Source organism: Bacillus rossius, chromosome 12, assembly GCF_032445375.1.
Source record: "Bacillus rossius redtenbacheri isolate Brsri chromosome 12, Brsri_v3, whole genome shotgun sequence".
NCBI classification, from domain to species: Eukaryota; Metazoa; Arthropoda; class Insecta; order Phasmatodea; family Bacillidae; genus Bacillus; species Bacillus rossius.
Window position 1 is genome coordinate 3731028 of NC_086339.1, and position 21064 is coordinate 3752091.

General features: G+C 39.9%; 1 protein-coding gene across 3 annotated transcripts in view; it reads left to right on the forward strand.

Annotated features, from left to right (window-relative positions):
* The window catches only part of LOC134537383 (uncharacterized), a 243491-nt gene that overhangs the window by 206926 nt on the left and 15501 nt on the right, over positions 1-21064 (forward strand). For 2 of the 3 annotated variants that reach the window (XM_063377748.1, XM_063377749.1), the window contains 13 exons: positions 3139-3258; positions 4706-4842; positions 6552-6771; positions 8608-8679; positions 9218-9295; positions 10301-10405; positions 12080-12212; positions 13648-13763; positions 16396-16481; positions 16721-16898; positions 17919-18119; positions 18588-18720; positions 19772-19878. In XM_063377748.1, the coding sequence (XP_063233818.1) occupies positions 3139-3258; positions 4706-4842; positions 6552-6771; positions 8608-8679; positions 9218-9295; positions 10301-10405; positions 12080-12212; positions 13648-13763; positions 16396-16481; positions 16721-16898; positions 17919-18119; positions 18588-18720; positions 19772-19878 (1686 nt within the window). The remainder of the gene's footprint in view (positions 1-3138; positions 3259-4705; positions 4843-6551; positions 6772-8607; positions 8680-9217; positions 9296-10300; positions 10406-12079; positions 12213-13647; positions 13764-16395; positions 16482-16720; positions 16899-17918; positions 18120-18587; positions 18721-19771; positions 19879-21064) is intronic. The other variant, XM_063377750.1, reaches the window with a different exon arrangement.

Consider the following 21064-nt stretch of genomic DNA (forward strand, 5'->3'; position numbering starts at 1 on the left):
CACCACGAATACCTTCCCCACCATGAATACCTGCTTAACCTAGACTACCTTTTCCACCACGAATACCTTCCCCACCACGAATACCTGCTTAACCTAGACTACCTTTTCCACCACGAATACCTTCCCCACCACGAATACCTGCTTAACCTAGACTACCTTTTCCACCACGAATACCTTCCCCACCATGAATACCTGCTTAACCTAGACTACCTTTTCCACCACGAATACCTTCCCCACCACGAATACCTGCTTAACCTAGACTACCTTTTCCACCACGAATACCTTCCCCACCATGAATACCTGCTTAACCTAGACTACCTTTTCCACCACGAATACCTTCCCCACCACGAATACCTGCTTAACCTAGACTACCTTTTCCACCACGAATACCTTCCCCACCATGAATACCTGCTTAACCTAGACTACCTTTTCCACCACGAATACATTCCCCACCATGAATACCTGCTTAACCTAGACTACCTTTTCCACCACGAATACCTTCCCCACCATGAATACCTGCTTAACCTAGACTACCTTTTCCACCACGAATACCTTCCCCACCACGAATACCTGCTTAACCTAGACTACCTTTTCCACCACGAATACCTTCCCCACCATGAATACCTGTTTAACCTAGACTACCTTTTCCACCACGAATACCTTCCCCACCACGAATACCTGCTTAACCTAGACTACCTTTTCCACCACGAATACCTTCCCCACCACGAATACCTGCTTAACCTAGACTACCTTTTCCACCACGAATACCTTCCCCACCATGAATACCTGCTTAACCTAGACTACCTTTTCCACCACGAATACCTTCCCCACCACGAATACCTGCTTAACCTAGACTACCTTTTCCACCACGAATACCTTCCCCACCATGAATACCTGCTTAACCTAGACTACCTTTTCCACCACGAATACCTTCCCCACCACGAATACCTGCTTAACCTAGACTACCTTTTCCACCACGAATACCTTCCCCACCATGAATACCTGCTTAACCTAGACTACCTTTTCCACCACGAATACCTTCCCCACCACGAATACCTGCTTAACCTAGACTACCTTTTCCACCACGAATACCTTCCCCACCACGAATACCTGCTTAACCTAGACTACCTTTTCCACCACGAATACCTTCCCCACCACGAATACCTGCTTAACCTAGACTACCTTTTCCACCACGAATACCTTCCCCACCACGAATACCTGCTTAACCTAGACTACCTTTTCCACCACGAATACCTTCCCCACCACGAATACCTGCTTAACCTAGACTACCTTTTCCACCACGAATACCTTCCCCACCACGAATACCTGCTTAACCTATACTACCTTTTCCACCACGAATACCTTCCCCACCACGAATACCTGCTTAACCTAGACTACCTTTTCCACCACGAATACCTTCCCCACCACGAATACCTGCTTAACCTAGACTACCTTTTCCACCACGAATACCTTCCCCACCACGAATACCTGCTTAACCTAGACTACCTTTTCCACCACGAATACCTTCCCCACCATGAATACCTGCTTAACCTAGACTACCTTTTCCACCACGAATACCTTCCCCACCACGAATACCTGCTTAACCTAGACTACCTTTTCCACCACGAATACCTTCCCCACCATGAATACCTGCTTAACCTAGACTACCTTTTCCACCACGAATACCTTCCCCACCATGAATACCTGCTTAACCTAGACTACCTTTTCCACCACGAATACCTTCCCCACCACGAATACCTGCTTAACCTAGACTACCTTTTCCACCACGAATACCTTCCCCACCATGAATACCTGCTTAACCTAGACTACCTTTTCCACCACGAATACCTTCCCCACCACGAATACCTGCTTAACCTAGACTACCTTTTCCACCACGAATACCTTCCCCACCACGAATACCTGCTTAACCTAGACTACCTTTTCCACCACGAATACCTTCCCCACCATGAATACCTGCTTAACCTAGACTACCTTTTCCACCACGAATACCTTCCCCACCACGAATACCTGCTTAACCTAGACTACCTTTTCCACCACGAATACCTGCTTAACCTAGACTACCTTTTCCACCACGAATACCTTCCCCACCACGAATACCTGCTTAACCTAGACTACCTTTTCCACCACGAATACCTTCCCCACCAGGAATACCTGCTTAACCTAGACTACCTTTTCCACCACGAATACCTTCCCCACCACGAATACCTGCTTAACCTAGACTACCTTTTCCACCACGAATACCTTCCCCACCATGAATACCTGCTTAACCTAGACTACCTTCCCCACCACGAATACCTTCCCCACCACGACTACCTTTTCCACCACGAATACCTTCCCCACCACGAATACCTGCTTAACCTAGACTACCTTTTCCACTTTTCCACCTCCACATCTTGAACACATCACCTTGCTTTGGACCCCAAAGCATTCATATATGATTGTCTTTTGGCATTAAGTCTTCTGGTTCTAAGGAATAGCTAAACTGGTCCAAATTAAAAATTTGGAATTTATTTGTTTTTTAGGTTTTCAAATACCTTCAATCTGTACACTTGTTTTAAATAAAAACTATTGCTATGCAACGCCCCTTTGCCTATAATTTTATATTTATTGATCATCGACAATGTGGTCATTGGAGACAGTAACTCACGTCATATGACACGGTTATTGGGAAAGAAATACGACCATGGCCTTTATTAAGAAACTTTCCCTGTTTGACAGGAGTAATTTTTGGGAATAAATTACTGCCCTGTAACTAGTGTCAAATCCAGAGAAAAAAGAGTGTGGGGAAAAGTGTGTGATCAGAAACTAATATCCAGCTTAGATTGCTTGGATATTATGTTTATGTTTAAAATTAGTAACAGTAGTTTATTTTATTTTACTTTTTTATGAAACTGTATTTGAGGGCGTAAAGAAAAGATGATAAAATTTTATTAATCCAATTGGTTGAAACCTGTGGCACAATTCATTTAATTAAGACCTTGACGAGGATTGGTAGCATCGGGGTGTTCCTTTACCTTCTTCTTCTTAAGGCACCTCAGCCTCCCAACAGTATCCCGTCAGTGATGTAGATGGTAACGTACGAACACTGAACCGCCACGGTGTCCCTGCGTGATGCAGATAGCAGCACGCCCAGGCTCCCACAACCTGTGCTGTCTGTTCCGGGTGGCCTTCGTGCCCAAGGATGCCTGCGACCTAGCCCAGCGGGACATGGTGGCGTTCGAATACCTCTACATGCAGGTTGGTGCGAGCTGAAACTTGAGTGAACTTTATGAAGTTATACACCTTTTCAGTCATGTTACGAGAAAATGACAAGAGTGAATTGTTACGATGCATCTGCAGCATACAGCAAAAACATGACAATGAAAAAGACTACATAGGTACAATTAAAAATTATATTATGTGCTTTTAATTCTTACTTTAGTGATTGATATTAAATACTGTTCCATATCATTATAAACATTTAATTATTCTGAATATTAGTGATAGAATTTGTGTTTACAAATTTTTTAAGTGTATTTATATAAGTGAGGTTATGTTTACGTAAGTATAATTACTATTAATAAATTAGAATAAACATTCATTATACCAAATTTATTTGTTTTTCATTTAGAATTAAAATTTATCTAGATTATTTTACTAAATTATTTAATTAATTTTATACACATGTTTATGTTGATATGAATTCTGAGTATTTATTTTAAAAATTTTAATGTGATTGAATTTATTCTTTACCAGCTGTATTTATAATTATCACTCAGTTCTTTTACTATTTTATTTCTATTGTTTGCATACAAAATTAAAGTTAGTTTTACATTAAGCCAAGTACCTACTTAAGTATAACATCTAACATTTGTTTTTTAAGTACTTTTTTTTTATTTTGTCTTGCAACAGCTAAAATATTTTTTATTTCAATTTTTTTTCTTTAATTAGAGCATAATGATTCTAAAAAAATAACTACCATAAGAACTGAAACTTGGGACTCTGGTGCCATTCCTAATCCAGCTTAGGACTTTGTCATTTGTTTTAAGGTACATATTTTGTTAGGGTACTTTTTATGTTTATCCATGCGTGGGTTGGAGGTTATTTGCTGATCTGCAACAAGTACCCTTCAAAATTTTTTAATCTTAATGAATATTTAATCATTCAACTGTGTTTCCTGATTTTCAGAATGCTTGAAGTTAATTGCAATTAGTTTTATTGCATGACACAAGTGCAGCGGTCAGGTCCCGCCTCTTTCAAACAGTGCGCCGGGGCATCAACGGCCTCTCCCACCCTCCTTTTCTCTTCCCCGCTGTTGTGATGTTCCTTGCTTCTAGCCTCCCCTCCCGGGGTTGGCGCATGCGCGGTGGTCCGCGCTGAGCCTTTATAAGAGGTTGCTCAGCTCTTTGAAGGTCTTATTAAATTTTGTTTTTCATTTAGGGCACTTCATTGATTAGCCGAGGGAGCAATTTCCGGGGAAAAATAACTTTAAATTTATTTTGACTATTCTAAATTCTCATTCGGCCGCCACCTCAAAAATTACGCTAGGATATAATGTTTTGTGCGTGGGATGTAGTATCCCAACTCGGCGTGACTATGTAACACCGGTAGCTGGAGGCACACATCGAGGCGAGGCAGAGCCGCGGGCCGTGCCGAGGAGTGATGTGTCGACGGCTGCACCTCCAGAGTGTTTGTCCCCTTGCAGTGCTGCAACGACGTGGTGCAGGAGAGGTACGCGCCTGAGCTCAAGTACGACATCGCGCTCAGGTTGGCGGCCCTGAACATCCACCAGCATGCCATCTCCAACAACATGGCGGGCAAGATCACCGTCAAGGCCATCGAGTGAGTGCCCGTGGCTCGGTCGGACACAGTAGCGGATCCAGAGGGGGGGGGGGGGGCTAAGGGGCTCAAGCCTCGCTCCAAAAGCATCTGGGTCCACTATTGTTTTAGTGTTTGCCTTGATAAAGCCTAGCCTCAACTGGGTCAAGCCCCTCCCAAACCAAAATCCTGGATCCGCCACTGGTCGGACGTCACGGACCGCTGACGTGTCGCACAGCTGGCAAGCACGAAGTCCCATCCCTTATATTCGAGAAACATTTTGGAACATGTTCTGATGAGCATGCTTAGAGCTCGCGAAACTTCCAAATATACATATACCTGCTTCGATACAGGTATGCCAGGGTGAGAATAACTTCTCCTAATACTTTTGCTTTTACATTTGAATTCAAATTCTTAATTTTTAAATTTCATATTTTCTTGTCGCATCCCCCGGCACGGATGTCGTGTGCCTGCCGTATCTTCTGGTAATATTTTCTTGCTAGCATCCACGAGCGCCACAATAAAAACTAAATGCTGTCGGGAACAGGTGTGTAAGTAGTTATTGAACCCTCTAGACACCTTCTCCTCCCAGTGAGAGAACTAATGAGAGTGCTAGTCTGGTAGGGGCGTGTCCACGGGTCAGAACACATGGCCATCTAGTTCGGGATAGCCTGCACACCAACGTTCTCCAGCACGGGTGATGTATCTCGGTAAGCTGCTCATCCCGAGAGAGTTGTTGCCGGGCAACGACAACAAGTATAGTCGTCCGCCATGTCTTCACCCTCGCTGCGGAGACAGACCCGCATCAAAATTTAAAAAAAAAAAGTGCGAGGAACCCATGTGTGACATAAGTGAAACTTCTTGCTTATTATATTGTTAGGTATAGGAAACATAATTCTGTTTGGGTGAGGTCGCCGATAATATATATATATATATATATATATATATATATATATATATATATATATATATATATATATATATATATATATATATGCAATTATGCGAGCTGTGTGAAAGTATGCAAGTGTGCAAGTATGCTACATCATGTCTATCTCTCCCCTGCTGTCTCCTCCCCCACCGGTTCCCAAGTACATATCTGTACCTTAACTATTCGCCTCATGCAACTGGAATTTTCTTAACGCTCAAAAATTTTAGTCCCCTCAGCAAAGAAGTCTCACCTAAAAATTGGTTGTCTGTAAAGTCGGTTTACGGACGATGGTTTAACGTGACAACGTCATAACAAAACATTGATGAAAAGATTGCATATTTTTATGAATAAAATTGAATAATTCTTATTTAATTATCACTATTTTCTATGGATAAAAAGGAGTTAAATGAAATCTACAATTTAATTGATAAACTTACTTTTATTTGCACTCATTAATTCAAATATGTTTATCAGTTTAACGAAGCGATTATTTTAACTATAACTTTTATACATGTTTGCTATTTAAATTCTTCCAATCTGTGTTGTTCTGTTAAGGATAGGACGATGATAGGAAAAGTAGGAAACGAATGGGAGTGTTTCAAGTTTAATGTGCCTCGAAAAAGTTAAATCGATGGTTGTTTTAATCGAGTGGAAGAGAGATAGATGCGGCGCAACCGTACAATGAGCTTAACGGGACAATGCGCGTAACGGGACACTTTTTCGTCACGTGAAAAAAGCCAGTAACTACCTCTCAGTAGTGTCAATGAGTATCAGTTGACGCGGCAGCGCCGTGTGCCGGCAGGCGGGAGTTCGGGCTGGAGAGGTTCGTGCCGGTGTCGCTGATGGGCTCCATGAAGCGCAAGGAGCTGCGCAAGCTGATTGGCCACTTCCTGAAGCTGAACCACAACCTGTCGCCGTCGGGCCAGAAGAGCCTGACGAGCCTGCAGGCCAAGCTCTACTACCTGAACATCATCGCCGAGCTGCCGAGCTACGGCGCCAAGTGCTTCTCCACCAACATCAGGGTGAGTCGCCACCTTCCCCCGGGCCTGGTCGTCCGTCGGGTCGGTTTACGGACGATGATTACACGTGATAACGTCATAACAAAACAGTCATGAAGAATTTCATACTTTTTAATTTTCAAATATTATTTACAGTTTTTGCAAATTTAATTTAAATAATTATGTTTAAACCTAATCGCGAACAATTAGTTTTGGAAATAAACTGAAATCAAATCAATGTCGATAAATTTGTTAATTTGAAATGACGAAAATTGGACAAATAAATCAAATTTTTTTAAATTGCTGCTTTTCAAAAGCCTGCCTTGACCTGTTTGATGTTATGGAAGATTTTCTTGCTCTGTGGTTTGGCCGGTTCTTGCACGCTCGGCTCTCAGGCGGAACATGACGGTGAGTCATGCTTTTTCGTGCGTGCAGCCGGCGTTCGTCGATTTATAAGACGTTATCACGTCAAAAACCAGGAAAAATTATACTCACGGGCCGAACAATTAAATTAGTTTATTGTTATTACATTAGAAACCTGTTATAATGCTCCTGATTATAACATCATATTTTTAAAGTCCCAACATTCCCCTCGCAAGAAGAATGTTATTTATTTCCCATGTATAAAGTTTCAGAAATGGTGCATTTCCTGCTTACAATGCTTGCTTTCTTAAATACAATAAATGTAAAAAAAAATATTTTTTTTTAAAATAAACCTAACAATTCCAACACGTATCACATCTGTGAAGTTTAAAATCTTAAAACCATTTACTTTATACAATTTGTATACTTTTTTGTTTACAATCACTGTCATACCATCAATGAAGATAGTTCAAATAGGATTGTATTAAAAAAAATTTAGTGGTTACTGCCGCTGTATTCAATATATCAAAGGTACATTTTGTTCACAGTTATGTGTCTGTTGGCACCCTTGTCTTGAAAAAAAAGGCCTTTTATTCCTTGCCTTTCTGGTGTGTTTTCAGTTTGCTAAATATTCTCAAATGGCAAAAAAAAAAAAAAAAAAAAAAAACACAAGGCATTTTTTATTGCTGTTACAGTTGAATTATTTCATTCGTAGCTAGGAATCCCAAAAAAAAAAAAAAAAAAAAAAAAAACACATGTTCAAGTAGCAAAGGAATTGGACATGTGTATTTTCACACTAAACATCACCATGAATCATGAGACAATTTTACGTAAATGTGACAGCGTGTCTTTAAAGACCAATAAAATAGAAGCGGGAAGCATGACAAATTTGAAGGAAAATTATTGGTTTGGTTAAGCAAATTTGAGCATTAAGTGCATTAAGAGCATTGATTTTTTTGTTATATTTATTTTTTGATATCTGTAACAAAGCAGTATGAATACAGATTCGTACAAAATTGGAAAACTTTAGGTAGTGCGGAATGTAAATTACTATCTTCCAGTTAGCAGTTGTTATGATGCCCCACATACAAGTTACTTCACTATAATAGTCTCGTAAGTAATTTAACATAAGTTAAGGATAACGTAAAAATACATTTTAAAAGACTGTCATAAATATACTGAAAATGTACTTTAGTCATTTGAACTTAATTTTTTTAATCTACGTGCACTTCTTTTTTTAAATTTTTTAAGAACTTAAAAATTCTGAATAAAATATCCATCTTGTTAAAAATTATCATTTACAAATTTTGTACACTTTAAAATTAACTTAATGTATTAATATAAACTGTTGAAAATCTAGTGATGACTAACAGCTAATGCCTGTGTTGATTGTACCTCCCAGTTTTCCTCAAGCCTGCTCTACTAACAAGACAATGTGGCGGTGTGGGATGTTGTGCCTAAATACTTAGAATTTTTTACGTTTTGTTTGGAAAATAGGGGCCCAGCGCACCTTGGCCTTTGAATTCGTTGATGCGCGGCCAGATTCGGATGATCCCAAATGGGTTCCAGGTTTGTAGTTTTGTCAGCTCGTACTATTATACTTCCACAACCATGTCAGCTGTGTATTGCCAAACATGCAAGGGCCCGTCTACAAATAAAATTTTCTTCATGTACACGGTGGGTGTATTTAAAATATATGTTTTTGAAATATATTAATTTTTAACTGGGATTATTAAGTTAGTCAGCGAGAGAATAGTATCTCTCTAAAATGATTTATTATAAAAAAATTTTACTGATTTTAAATTTAAAAAAAAAATAAAAAATAGGTATCAGGAATGGAAAGAAAGTTTTTGTTGTGCCTGGAAGTGCGATATAGATAAGCATTCATTCTGATTACGTATTTTTTTATGTACTGTGTTCATTTGATTCCCTTCGAATAGAATATCTAAACAAAATTGTGAGATCTTGAGGTTATATATTTTGTCTTTGGCTGGTTGTTTGTGTGTGAACTATGACGTGTGATGTTTTTTTGTTTCAACATTGGTCCGGTCAGATGTGTGTGAGTGTGTGGGTGGTTAACGAGGGATGTGTGTATACGTGCTTTCAGGATTCGAATATTGAGCGAGTTATCTTGGTGAGCCCGAAATTTGGCATCAGCCAGATCACAGGCATGAGGAACAGTGTGGTGAGTGTTGTATTTCAGTAGATATTTGTCCAGTAAGAAGCAGAAACAAAGCATAGAGGAAAGGCAGGTAGGGTGCCTTACATTTGGAGAGATTTGAAATGAAAAGAGACTACATAAAGTTGAGAAAATCGATACAGGAGATAGTATGATAAAGGATCTAAAGCCATTACACAATATAAAATGACAAAATACCAAGTCTTTTTTTAACTCTATACGAGGGCTATGTCACTCGTTTCTTGTACTTCACAACACTTCCTCGTGACTAATATTTGTGCGCTGTTATTAGGCATAGGTAATACAGTGTACCCAGCGGTAAACCAATTAATTTTTAATTTTTTGCTAAAAGAATGCATTTTTTATTTGTTTCTGGTTGTTATGGCATCAATTAAATATAGTTATGTAATAAAACTATTTTGCAGTCCAGTTTCATAATTATTAAACCTATAAATAAAAACTGTAATTGCATGGTTACATCTTATTTATTATGCAATTGTTGCTATTTATAAAGTTTAAATTCAAAAATATGTACTTACATATTTCAGGTGTGAAGAAAAACTTTTGTGTGATTGCAAATACAAATTACAAATGTGTGTATGGAATGAAAAGTATGTATTTTTGCCACCTTTCCCCCTCCCCTCCACACACCATAATGGTAGAGATGTGGGAAAAATGAGATGAAATGCTCATAAGTATTCCTCAGGCAGTAACTTTGGGTTTCATCCTTTTTGCTTCATCACTTCAAATATTGTTTCAGTGTGACTGAGTACTCGAGAATTACATCTCGGACAATACACAATTTGTGTTTTGTTAAGTGTTACAGATTTTTAAATTAATAATAATTACTGTAAACATTTATGTTTTCATCTCAATAGTTTACTCGCATTAACATCAAACACATCAGCTTCCTGTCTCCTCTTTAGAAGCTGATGTGTTTGATGTTAATGCGAGTATATGCGTATGAGTGTGTATGTATGAGTGTGTATATACATGTATATTTTTGTGCAGCCTGTTCCGTTGGCAGACATCGAACAAATGAGTCTAGTCATTGTGCGGAGAGAAGACGAGTTATCTCGAGTTGTTCGAATCTGCTTCGTCAGCACTGAAATCAAGGTAACATCGAAATCATGCCTTTCTCGAAATTAATATTTTGCTTTTGTTTGAAAAGTTATTCTTGTGATGTTATTATTGAGAAGGAGATATCACTTTTAAGTCCAATATTTGCTCCTTATAATTATTCAGACTTAATTTTCACACATTATGTAATAACTAGAGACTGGAAAAATTTGCGAGTTCAATGACCTCCAGGATAGATTACACAATCCTCTGCCTACTTGGGCAAACGGCGCCCGTTCATTGGGTTCTGAATTTTGAGGCGTCTCAAGTGGGTAACTTGTGATTGGATACTTCTTTGATTGATTGTCTCTAATTGGCCAAAAGTCCTACATAGTAACAGTGAACCAATAGCAGAAGCAGCGCAACTGTATAATTATTTGAATTTTAGCATATCACGAAGTGAACCCGCAATTTTTTTTCGGTCTCTAGTAATAACAAGCACAAGGAAACAATAATTTTGCTCAGTTATGGTCTAAGTTAACTTTCATAATTTTTTTTTTCAGGAAAATAAATCTTTGTAATTAGTTTACTGATGTTGCTTGTATTAAAAAACATGTAGGATCCACTTATGGTATAAAATGCTTACCTGGCAAAACATGTGAAAAATCAGTAAATAATAATTTAAAACACTACACTACAAAGTTAACTATGTCTCATGCTTTCTGCAGTGCATTTTGCTCACAATGTGGTTTTTTTTTTTTTAATAATTCTTGGTATTTATTCAGCATTGTGTAACATTGATGTCTTTAAAAAAATAATTCTTGAAACTAAAACTTGAAAACTGCCAAATCGACAACAGTATGTGAAACTACCACACCTTCACTATTATTATACTGAGTTGCAATTTTTTTTTTTCAACACAGAAAACATTATATGTCGTCACTTAAGTGACGTTTTTAAATTTACTTTTTTGTTTCTCCATGGAAACGTAAGCATTTAGCATCTTCTCATGATGTATTTTACCAAAAATCCAACAGAATGCACTACTGTAGTCTTTTTTCCAACACACGCTATCATTCTGTTCCAGCATTGCTCATTGTTACCAAACTCTCCTGAAACGTTTTTCTTTTTGTCACATAGGCGGTGTGGTTTCTTAAGTGACAATAAATAGAATTAAATTTGGTGGTGGAATGTGAATAATCCCTGTCACGTGACTTGCCTCTGCTCCAGGGGCAAAAGTGCTTGCTTCTTCCTCGATGAAACAGGCGCGACACAGCGGACTACTGTGGCCACTATAAATGCGCTCAGGGCCGCAACCCTGGGGGGTGGGAGGGGGGGAGGAGAGGGGGGGGGGCAAGCGGGGCATACGCCCCGGGCGCAAAGCTGTGGGGGTGCCGAAATCGCCGGCTTGCATTGTAATTCCTACTACAACTGGTAGTGGGTTCATACATGGAAGTTACAATAGCACAGAAACTGTTACATGTAGGTATGGAAAATGCTTAAATAACACAATTTTTCCATGGGTGGGCCCCCGGAAACCCCCTCCCCCTCCCGGCTTTATTGGTATTCCATGACATGCTTCAGTTGGTCGCCTGAGGTTGCTTGTAGTCATCTCTCTTGCGTCCTCGAGTCATCTTCACACAGTACTGAAAGGAAGTGTGTGTCAGCTGTGACTGCCGCTACTAGCCCGGGGCCCAGCCGCGCAGCTCACGCCCCGAAGTGTCTGTGCAGGACCTGGTGCTGAGTCTGGAGGACCGCGACGCGGAGGAGTTGGTGCTCGTGCTACAGGGGTACTACGCCGTGCTCACGGGCCACACGCTGCCCGTGCAACAGGACCGGGACCTGTCCTGGGTCGAGGACGCCGGTAAGCTACTCCATTACATCCCTCGCTGGGCTTCCTGCGCCGTGCCTTCACCGGTTTCTTTACAGTGACCACTATAGCTAGAGACCCGAAAAATTCGCGAGTTCATATCGTGTTATGCTAAAATTCAAATAATTATACCTTAGTGCTGCTTCTGCCATTGGTCCACTGTTAATCTTGGAGGACTGAGGGCCAATTAGGGACCCTCACTCATAGAAGTGTCGAATCACAGGCCACCCCAGTCGAGACGACTCACAAGTCAGCAGCCAATGTACAGGTGGCGTTTGCCCAAGTGTGAAGATGATATTGGAGTTCATCCTGGAGGTCATTGAACCCGCGAATTTTCCGGGTCTCTAACTATAAAACATATTTTTTTTTAAGTCACAACATAAAATCATGTCATTACTCAAATTTTATATTATTACAAGTGTGTGTATAGATGAATGCCCTTGTAAATTTAATATTAGGTATTAATGTTCTCATGCACAGCTGTAAGGCCGGGTTTATAAACCAAGCAATAAAGCAAGACTGCAAGGCATAAAATGTTCAACAACCAAATTATATACATACAAACCAGTTTGTAAAATTCATAGGGCACAATAATGTAACACATTTATTATTGTACAACGTCACACTTTATTGCGTTTTACACAGCCGTTTATAGAAACCAACAATGTTGTTTTAATTACATATATAATGTTTGCATTTATTAAACTTTCACGCAGTGAAAGAAAATAATGATTTTAAATCAAATTATTAAAATTGACTTTGTTAAATATGAACTATCAAAAGAAGCCTTGGGAAGAAAATTTGTTTTATTTTGTTTTACAATTTCATATTGCCACTTACATGCTTTATAAACGACAGTGAATTTTTTTTTTTTTGCTTCAGTTGCATTTTTCATTCTTTGTATTGTTTATAACCCCAAACTAAGTAGTATGTTTATATGAATACGAGTATCCCTGCACTCATTTGAACTCCTCAAAAGACTTTTGTTTTAAGAATCTGTGGGAGCCTTTCAAGTGTTTGCAACCAAAACTAAGTTCATTGAGATAGCCATTCTCTGTTTCTTCAGGAAAATACGAAAAGGCACACCACTAGCTTTGTATGGATTAATTGTGTTATTGAGTGTTTCCATTTTAAAAAAAAGAAGCAAAAAAAGTAAGTTTTTAACGTTTCTATTTACATCATCTAGAAAAAAAATAGTAATTATAAAATTATTAAGTATGAAGGAACTCGACAGCTGTGTACTCTGATGCGATGAAGATGCACTATTCAGACTGCACTGTTGAGAAGTCCCTGCGTAAGGGTGGTCACGAGGGTAGACGTGCTCGTAGTGAAAGTGTGCCAGGGCTGCCACGGCGGAGGATGGCACGGCGGGGCGGGCGGCCGTGCCAAAGGGAGCACACACGCCCCTAGCGCTCGTGTCTGGTTGCAGCGCCACCCTACCACGTGCAGCACCAGGTCCTGCCGGCCAAGTGGAGCTACGCCATCACCGACGACAACAAGCCCTACGCCAACTTCGCTGTCCTGCCGTCGTACCAACCAGCTCACGTGAGTCGGCGGTGGTTCATCGTCACGTTTACTCCATGACCACTTCGAACATGCACCTTGTTCACTGTCGCTACCAGTACCTACACTGTCGCTGTCAGTACACTGTCACTATCAGTACACTGTTCCTATCAGTACACTGTCACTATCAGTACACTGTCCCTATCAGTACACTGTCACTATCAGTACACTGTCCCTATCAGTACACTGTCACTATCAGTACACTGTCCCTATCAGTACACTGTTGCTATCAGTACACTGTCCCTATCAGTACACTGTCACTATCAGTACACTGTTGCTATCAGTACACTATCGCTATCAGTACACTGTTTCTATCAGTACACTGTCACTATCAGTACACTGTCGCTGTTAGTGCACTGTCCCTATCAGTACACTGTCCCTATCAGTATACTGTTGCTATCAGTACACTGTCGCTATCAGTACACTGTCGCTGTTAGTGCACTGTCCCTATCAGTACACTGTCCCTATCAGTATACTGTTGCTATCAGTACACTGTCGCTATCAGTACACTGTCGCTGTTAGTGCACTGTCCCTATCAGTACACTGTCCCTATCAGTATACTGTTGCTATCAGTACACTGTCGCTATCAGTATACTATCGCTATCAGTATACTATCGCTATCAGTACACTGTTTCTATCAGTACACTGTCCCTATCAGTACACTGTTGCTATCAGTACACTATCGCTATCAGTACACTGTTTCTATCAGTACACTGTCACTATCAGTACACTGTCGCTGTTAGTGCACTGTCCCTATCAGTACACTGTCCCTATCAGTATACTGTTGCTATCAGTACACTGTCCCTATCAGTATACTATCGCTATCAGTATACTATCGCTATCAGTACACTGTTTCTATCAGTACACTGTCATTATCAGTACACTGTCGCTGTTAGTGCACTGTCCCTATCAGTACACTGTCCCTATCAGTACACTGTTTCTATCAGTACACTGTCACTATCAGTACACTGTCGCTGTTAGTGCACTGTCCCTATCAGTACACTGTCCCTATCAGTATACTGTTGCTATCAGTACACTGTCGCTATCAGTATACTATCGCTATCAGTACACTGTTTCTATCAGTACACTGTCACTATCAGTACACTGTCGCTGTTAGTGCACTGTCCCTATCAGTACACTGTTGCTATCAGTACACTATCGCTATCAGTACACTATCGCTATCAGTACACTGTCGCTGTTAGTGCACTGTCCCTATCAGTACACTGTCCCTATCAGTATACTGTTGCTATCAGTACACTGTCACTATCAGTACACTGTTGCTATCAGTACACTGTCCCTATCAGTACACTGTTGCTATCAGTACACTATCGCTATCAGTACACTGTTTCTATCAGTACACTGTCGCTGTTAGTGCACTGTCCCTATCAGTACACTGTCCCTATCAGTATACTGTTGCTATCAGTACACTGTCACTATCAGTACACTGTTGCTATCAGTACACTATCGCTATCAGTACACTGTTGCTATCAGTACACTATCGCTATCAGTACACTGTTTCTATCAGTACACTGTCGCTGTTAGTGCACTGTCCCTATCAGTACACTGTCCCTATCAGTATACTGTTGCTATCAGTACACTATCGCTATCAGTACACTGTCCCTGTCAGTACATTGTTGCTATCAGTACGTTGATTTTGGTCTGATTATCCTACTCAAACTCTGGCAACTTGTTTCTGTTTTTTTTCAATTTCTAATTATCTTTTTAAAAGTGTAGGTAAAAATATGACAGTAAAAATATTTTGAGTGAGAAATTGATACTCTAATTAGCATTGCCCAAGAAATGCAGGGATCAAGTTGCAGAAAGGACAGTACAACCTTTTATTGCAAGGTCGCCTTTTAGGGTGGTGGTTGGGGCGATATCAAGGATTTAAGGTGGGTCAGATGACGGTGTGAGTTGGCGGGTGTGGAATTATCAACATGCACGTGCGTTACCAGTGACATCTGGTGTTTACTGCACTGAAGTGGGAGATTGATTTCCACTCACACCAAAGGTAATTTTTATAACAAAATGCAAGTACGCATAGCTAATATGACACAACATGCTAGTGTGTTTGAAAAATTTAATTTGAAATACAGTGGTTGAACTTGGAGTTAAAGTTTGGGAAGTTCTTGCTCTTCATGTTATGAATGTGTGATGAATAGAGACCGGAAAATATTGCGTATTCATTTCACAACATGCTAAAATGCATATAATTGTAATTTTATGCAACTTCTACTATTGGTTCACTGTTAACCTGGAGGACTGTGGGCCAATTATAGACCCTCATTCAAAGCAGTATCGAATCACAAGTCTCCCAATTGATACGCCTCACAAGTCAGCAGCCAATGAACTGGTGACGTTTGCTCGAGTGTGCACAGGATCGTGGAGTCCATCCTGGCGGTCATTGAACTGGCGAATTTTTTCCAGTCCCTAGTAATGAAATATTTTCTGATTTGATTTTGTTAAAATTTATGTATTATGCAATATTCTTAATTCTTGTTTTTTTATACAATTTGTTTAAATCAAACTTCATCAGTAATTTTTTTCCTGTATATAATTAGCATCAATTAATAGGTACTTCTCAGTTGTTTATAAATTGGTTTTTATTTTTCAGGCAAAGTCTAATGGCCACTTGCCGTCGTCGGACACCCTGAAGTCAAGCCGAGCTCAGTTCGGAGTCGACAACAACATGAACAACATGTGAGTGTGTTTGCAGTTCTCTCAGTTCTCTCAGGCTTGTTACATGGAGGACAGAAGGTTTTTTTTTTTTAATAGTATTTTCATCAGGTGGTTAGCAATTAAGTTGATAAAGAAAATAAAGTATCATAACTGAAAACCTGCAGCCAATGTTGAAGTTCCAGCGCCCTTCAGTGATGACCAAATACTTGTCGACAAATATTTTGTCAGCTTGGTTGTAGAACAAATCTGACTGTGAGCAGGTCTGGCGTGCTGAACATGAACGGCAATGCGACCACGAAGGAGCACAACGGCTTCTCGCTGGACAACGGCAAGCAGGCGGTCGCGGACGGCCGCAAGCACGCCCTCGACGTGCAGGGCGTGGTGTCCATGGAGCTGCTGGAGACCGACGTCGCCTACATCGAGGCGAAGAACGAAGAGGTGCGCGCCCGTGCAAGTCACTCGCTTGTTCGCTGCTTCGTTTGTGCTGTTTGGGCGAATGTTAAGTTACTTCTTTTAATAATAGAAGTAACTTGATAAATCCAGTGCCCGATCAAAAAAATAATCACCTAATACATGTGCTTTAAATTACAAATTATGTTAAAGAAAAAAAAATTTAGTATCTTAAATTATTAAAACTATCATTAAATACAATTTCTCGGACATACGCCATTGCATTTATGAATTTTTTTCCCATTACAAACAGTGCAAAACTGCAATGGTGTATGTCCAATAAATTGTATTAAATCAAAATTCCCCACTGCATAAATAATTTAAAAAAACATAAAATTATCATGGTTATGGACCTTTGGTAATATTTAAAACTCTAAACTGTTCAAAACCATATTTATTTTAAAGCTAATACTTAGGTGTTGTTAAAGAAACTATTTCATAAGATTAAAAAAAAAAAAAAGTTTTTTGCTGACTTTTACAGCAATTATTGTCGATAGGCTGTGATCTTCCGGGCTTGAGCCGTGTCTAAACAGAAGTTCTTCCTGTCTTTCTCACCTCTTCATACCCTTTACTGAGAGCTGTTTGTTTCCTGATTGACTGAGGCTGGTAATTATTGTTGTGAGATAAATAATTATATCTTCTGAAGCTAATCCAGCACAAGGAAAGATATTGTAAACCATTAATAAATATATTTTAAAAAAAACCTACGAAAATTTTACCATTTTTGTAAACTTCAATCCCAAAGCGTTGTAAAAAGGGGTGAGTATGGTTTTAAAATCAAAAATTCCATACTCCCGTCTCTGTTAGAACTAGAGTTAAGTAACTAAGAATGAATAGTTTTTTATTTTTTCATTATCATAAATCACATACTTCCGTACAGTGTTCAAATATCAGCAATTCCCTGACATGTTGCAAGCCAGTCTGAAATAAAACTCTGTATTAGCTGGACTGCACTGTGGTTCACGACGCAACAGGTGTTTGTAAGCGTGTGCGTGTGTGTGGTGGCAGGTGATGCGCAGGGTGGCAGAGATGCAGGAGCTGGTGAGCAGCTCCGAGCAGTACCTGACCCAGCAGCAGCAGCAGCAGCTGCGGCTGATACGCGAGCGCGACCGCGAGGAGAGCGACTCCGAGAGCTCGCACATATCCTCCCTGGACTCGGACCTGCCTGGCCAGCTCAAGCACAGCGACTCCCTCCTGCTGCTCACGCAGGTGAGCGCACCTTCCCGGTTACACCGGGGTTGTGTTACTGCAAGTGAGCACACCTCGCTGGTTCCTCCGGCAGGGGTGCAACAACAGGTGGTGGGGGGATAAGGGTATTTTGCCCCCCCCCCCTTCCCCCTCTGAAACCTTGAAGTGGGGGCAAACGGGGGCAAAGAAAGTGCTATGTAATCAATTTTTAGATAATAAAACTGCTTAAATAGCACCATTTTCCACCTTGAAATACAAATTTTCCCGGGGGAGGACCCCCGGACCCCCTGCTTCAATAGGTGGGGATCGATGATTCTTTATAAAAAGATATATTTCTCCTCCTTTTGGAAATTTTGTTGTTGCGCCCCTGTCCTCCGGGGTTGTGGTGGTGACAGTGAGCACACCTCGCTGGTTCTACCCGGGCAGTGTGTGGTGACAGTGAGCTCACCTCGCTGGTGCCACCGGGGCAGTGAGAGGTGGTGTGCGCAGGGCCAGAAGCTGCTGACGGACGCGGTGAACGAGGTGGTCAGCTGCATCGACCTGGGCGAGACGGAGCCGTCCGAGAGCGACACAGACTCCATGAGCACCCCCACCAACAGCCCGTCTCACCGCGCCAGCTCGGGTGAGTCGCTCTCCGTGTCATTGTAGGTGCACTCACCAACAACTGGAGGAAGTTATTACATTCATGGTTACCTCGCATATCCATTGTTAATTGATGCATAGTAAACTATGTCTAGCCAGAGTTTAAAAAAAATGGTTTCATTAGAATTGAAACCTCACAGATAGAGAGAAAGGAAATAGGTAGGGTGTACAGATAATTAAACAACGTTATATGTGCAAGTACACAAATTTACCGGCGAGTGTCCAGGTATGTGAGTTTATAAGAATATGTGCAAGTATCTGGTTCAGAAGCATGTAAGTTAAGTATGCTAATGCACGAGTATACAAGTACATATATGCAAGAATGCAAGTTTACATGTGCAAAGTTTTCAAGTGTGTTATCACGCAAACATATCATTGAGCAGTGTTGCTGCCGTTCTGTTTTTTCGTCAAGTAATTTGATAGCTGAAGTACGTTAGGCCTACGTAAGTTCACGTCGCGTTTTTCGTCACCTTCTGAGCTCCACACCTTGTGCTACCTTCTGTTCACATTGTCTCCTTGGCTGTAGAGATGTTTCACTTCAAAACTTAAATGGTTTGAGATGTATGAAGTTTTCAGAAAGCTTGGTAAACTGGTCCATCATTTTGAAATTTTATGATATAAGTATTTAAAAAAGCGTGTTGTCTGTAAAGTCGTTTTACGGACAATAATTTTACGTGATAACGTCATAAGAAAACATTGATGAAAAAATTGGATACTTTTTAATTTTCAAATATTATTTACAGTTTTTGCAAAATTTAATTCAAATAATTTGTTTAAATATAATCACGAACAATTAATTAAAAAGCCCGCCTTTACCTGTTTAATATTATAGATTTTCTCGCACGATGGTTGGCCGGTTCTTGCACGCTCGGCTCAGGCGGAACGTTACAATTTTTTGTTTGTGCAGCCGGCGTTAATCGATTTATAAGACGTTATCATGTCAAAAAAAAAATCCTTAAAATATTGCTGATTAAAATGATTGAAGAAAAAGTGGTTGCGCAGATGAGAGAGTGCCTGGTTCCTCTGTGAAGGTAAAGACCACGCCTCAGTGTTGAAGCCCAGCGACTCGAGCTTCGGGCTGCACAGTCCGGACAACCTGCTTCCCGTCGGCTTCCGCCCGAGCGAGCGCAACATCCAGGTGGGTGGTCCCAGGCCGGGCCCACGCCCTGGGTGATGTTACTGTGGATACTTACTTTAGTACCACAGTTAGAACACAAGGGCAGATGAACTGAATTATGTGTATTGAAAGATACGTACACGTATATAGTAAAATATTTAAAAAAAACCTGGTATTTTTCGCGTACTACGCAAAGTGAAGATGTGTTATAAATGGAACGACTGCAGATAATTATATTTATTACCGTCTTAAGTTGAATCAAAAAATATTTTTAACGTGAAATGAATATGTGGCGACGATACGACGTGTTGTTGGGAAAGGTTTTGGTTCGGTTGATTTTTTTTTTAAAACAAAGGGGTGTGCCAACATGAGTTCTTGCCCCGGGTGGAAACTAGTCTGTCTAGTTACGTTCCTGGTCATTGGTAAGTCTAGAGGCGTTGCTGTCTTACAAGAACAGGTGTGTTAAAGTTACCTGTACTTTGCATATATATATATATATTTACAACATACACAGCATACTTCATTGTTTCAGTACATCTTTCTCCTACCCTTCTGTGCAAGATAGTCTCTGTTTTATTTTCATCAAGTCGATTCTTCAAATAAATTTTTACATCCAGTAACAAATATTTTTTTTTGTGCTACTGTCACAATTTTTTTCACCTTGGGTGTGCTATACTACAATGAAATTTTTATAAAAATAAAACTTATGCTAGTTATTTCAGTTTTTTATTTAAAAAAATTGTTGTAAGCTATGTAAGTATAGACAAGATTATATGGTGAATTGTGATAAAACCGAAATAACACCTAAAAGCATGTCAAAACACCAAAATATAAGTTATACCTTATACACCATTAATAGCACCGAAATGCAAGTTATATCATATCAAGTATCATTTAACAAAAACTTCAAATCATAAAAAAGGTTATCTTTTAATGTTTGAAATTCAAGGAATGTCAGTAATTATTTTTTATGGACAAAAAGTTGAACCAATTGTGCGCGAATCAAAAAAAAATTAATTAAATTTGTTTTATTGTGCATCTCTTATTGAATAACTTTTAGACCACAAATTATTTAATTTTATATTGTTCTGAATGTATCTGTTTTAGACCAATTAGTTACAAATTATTTTATTGTAAATTCGCAGCATTTAAATCTAACCATTTTCTTTATTTGAGTAAGTAATGCAAATTAGCTTTTATAAAAATA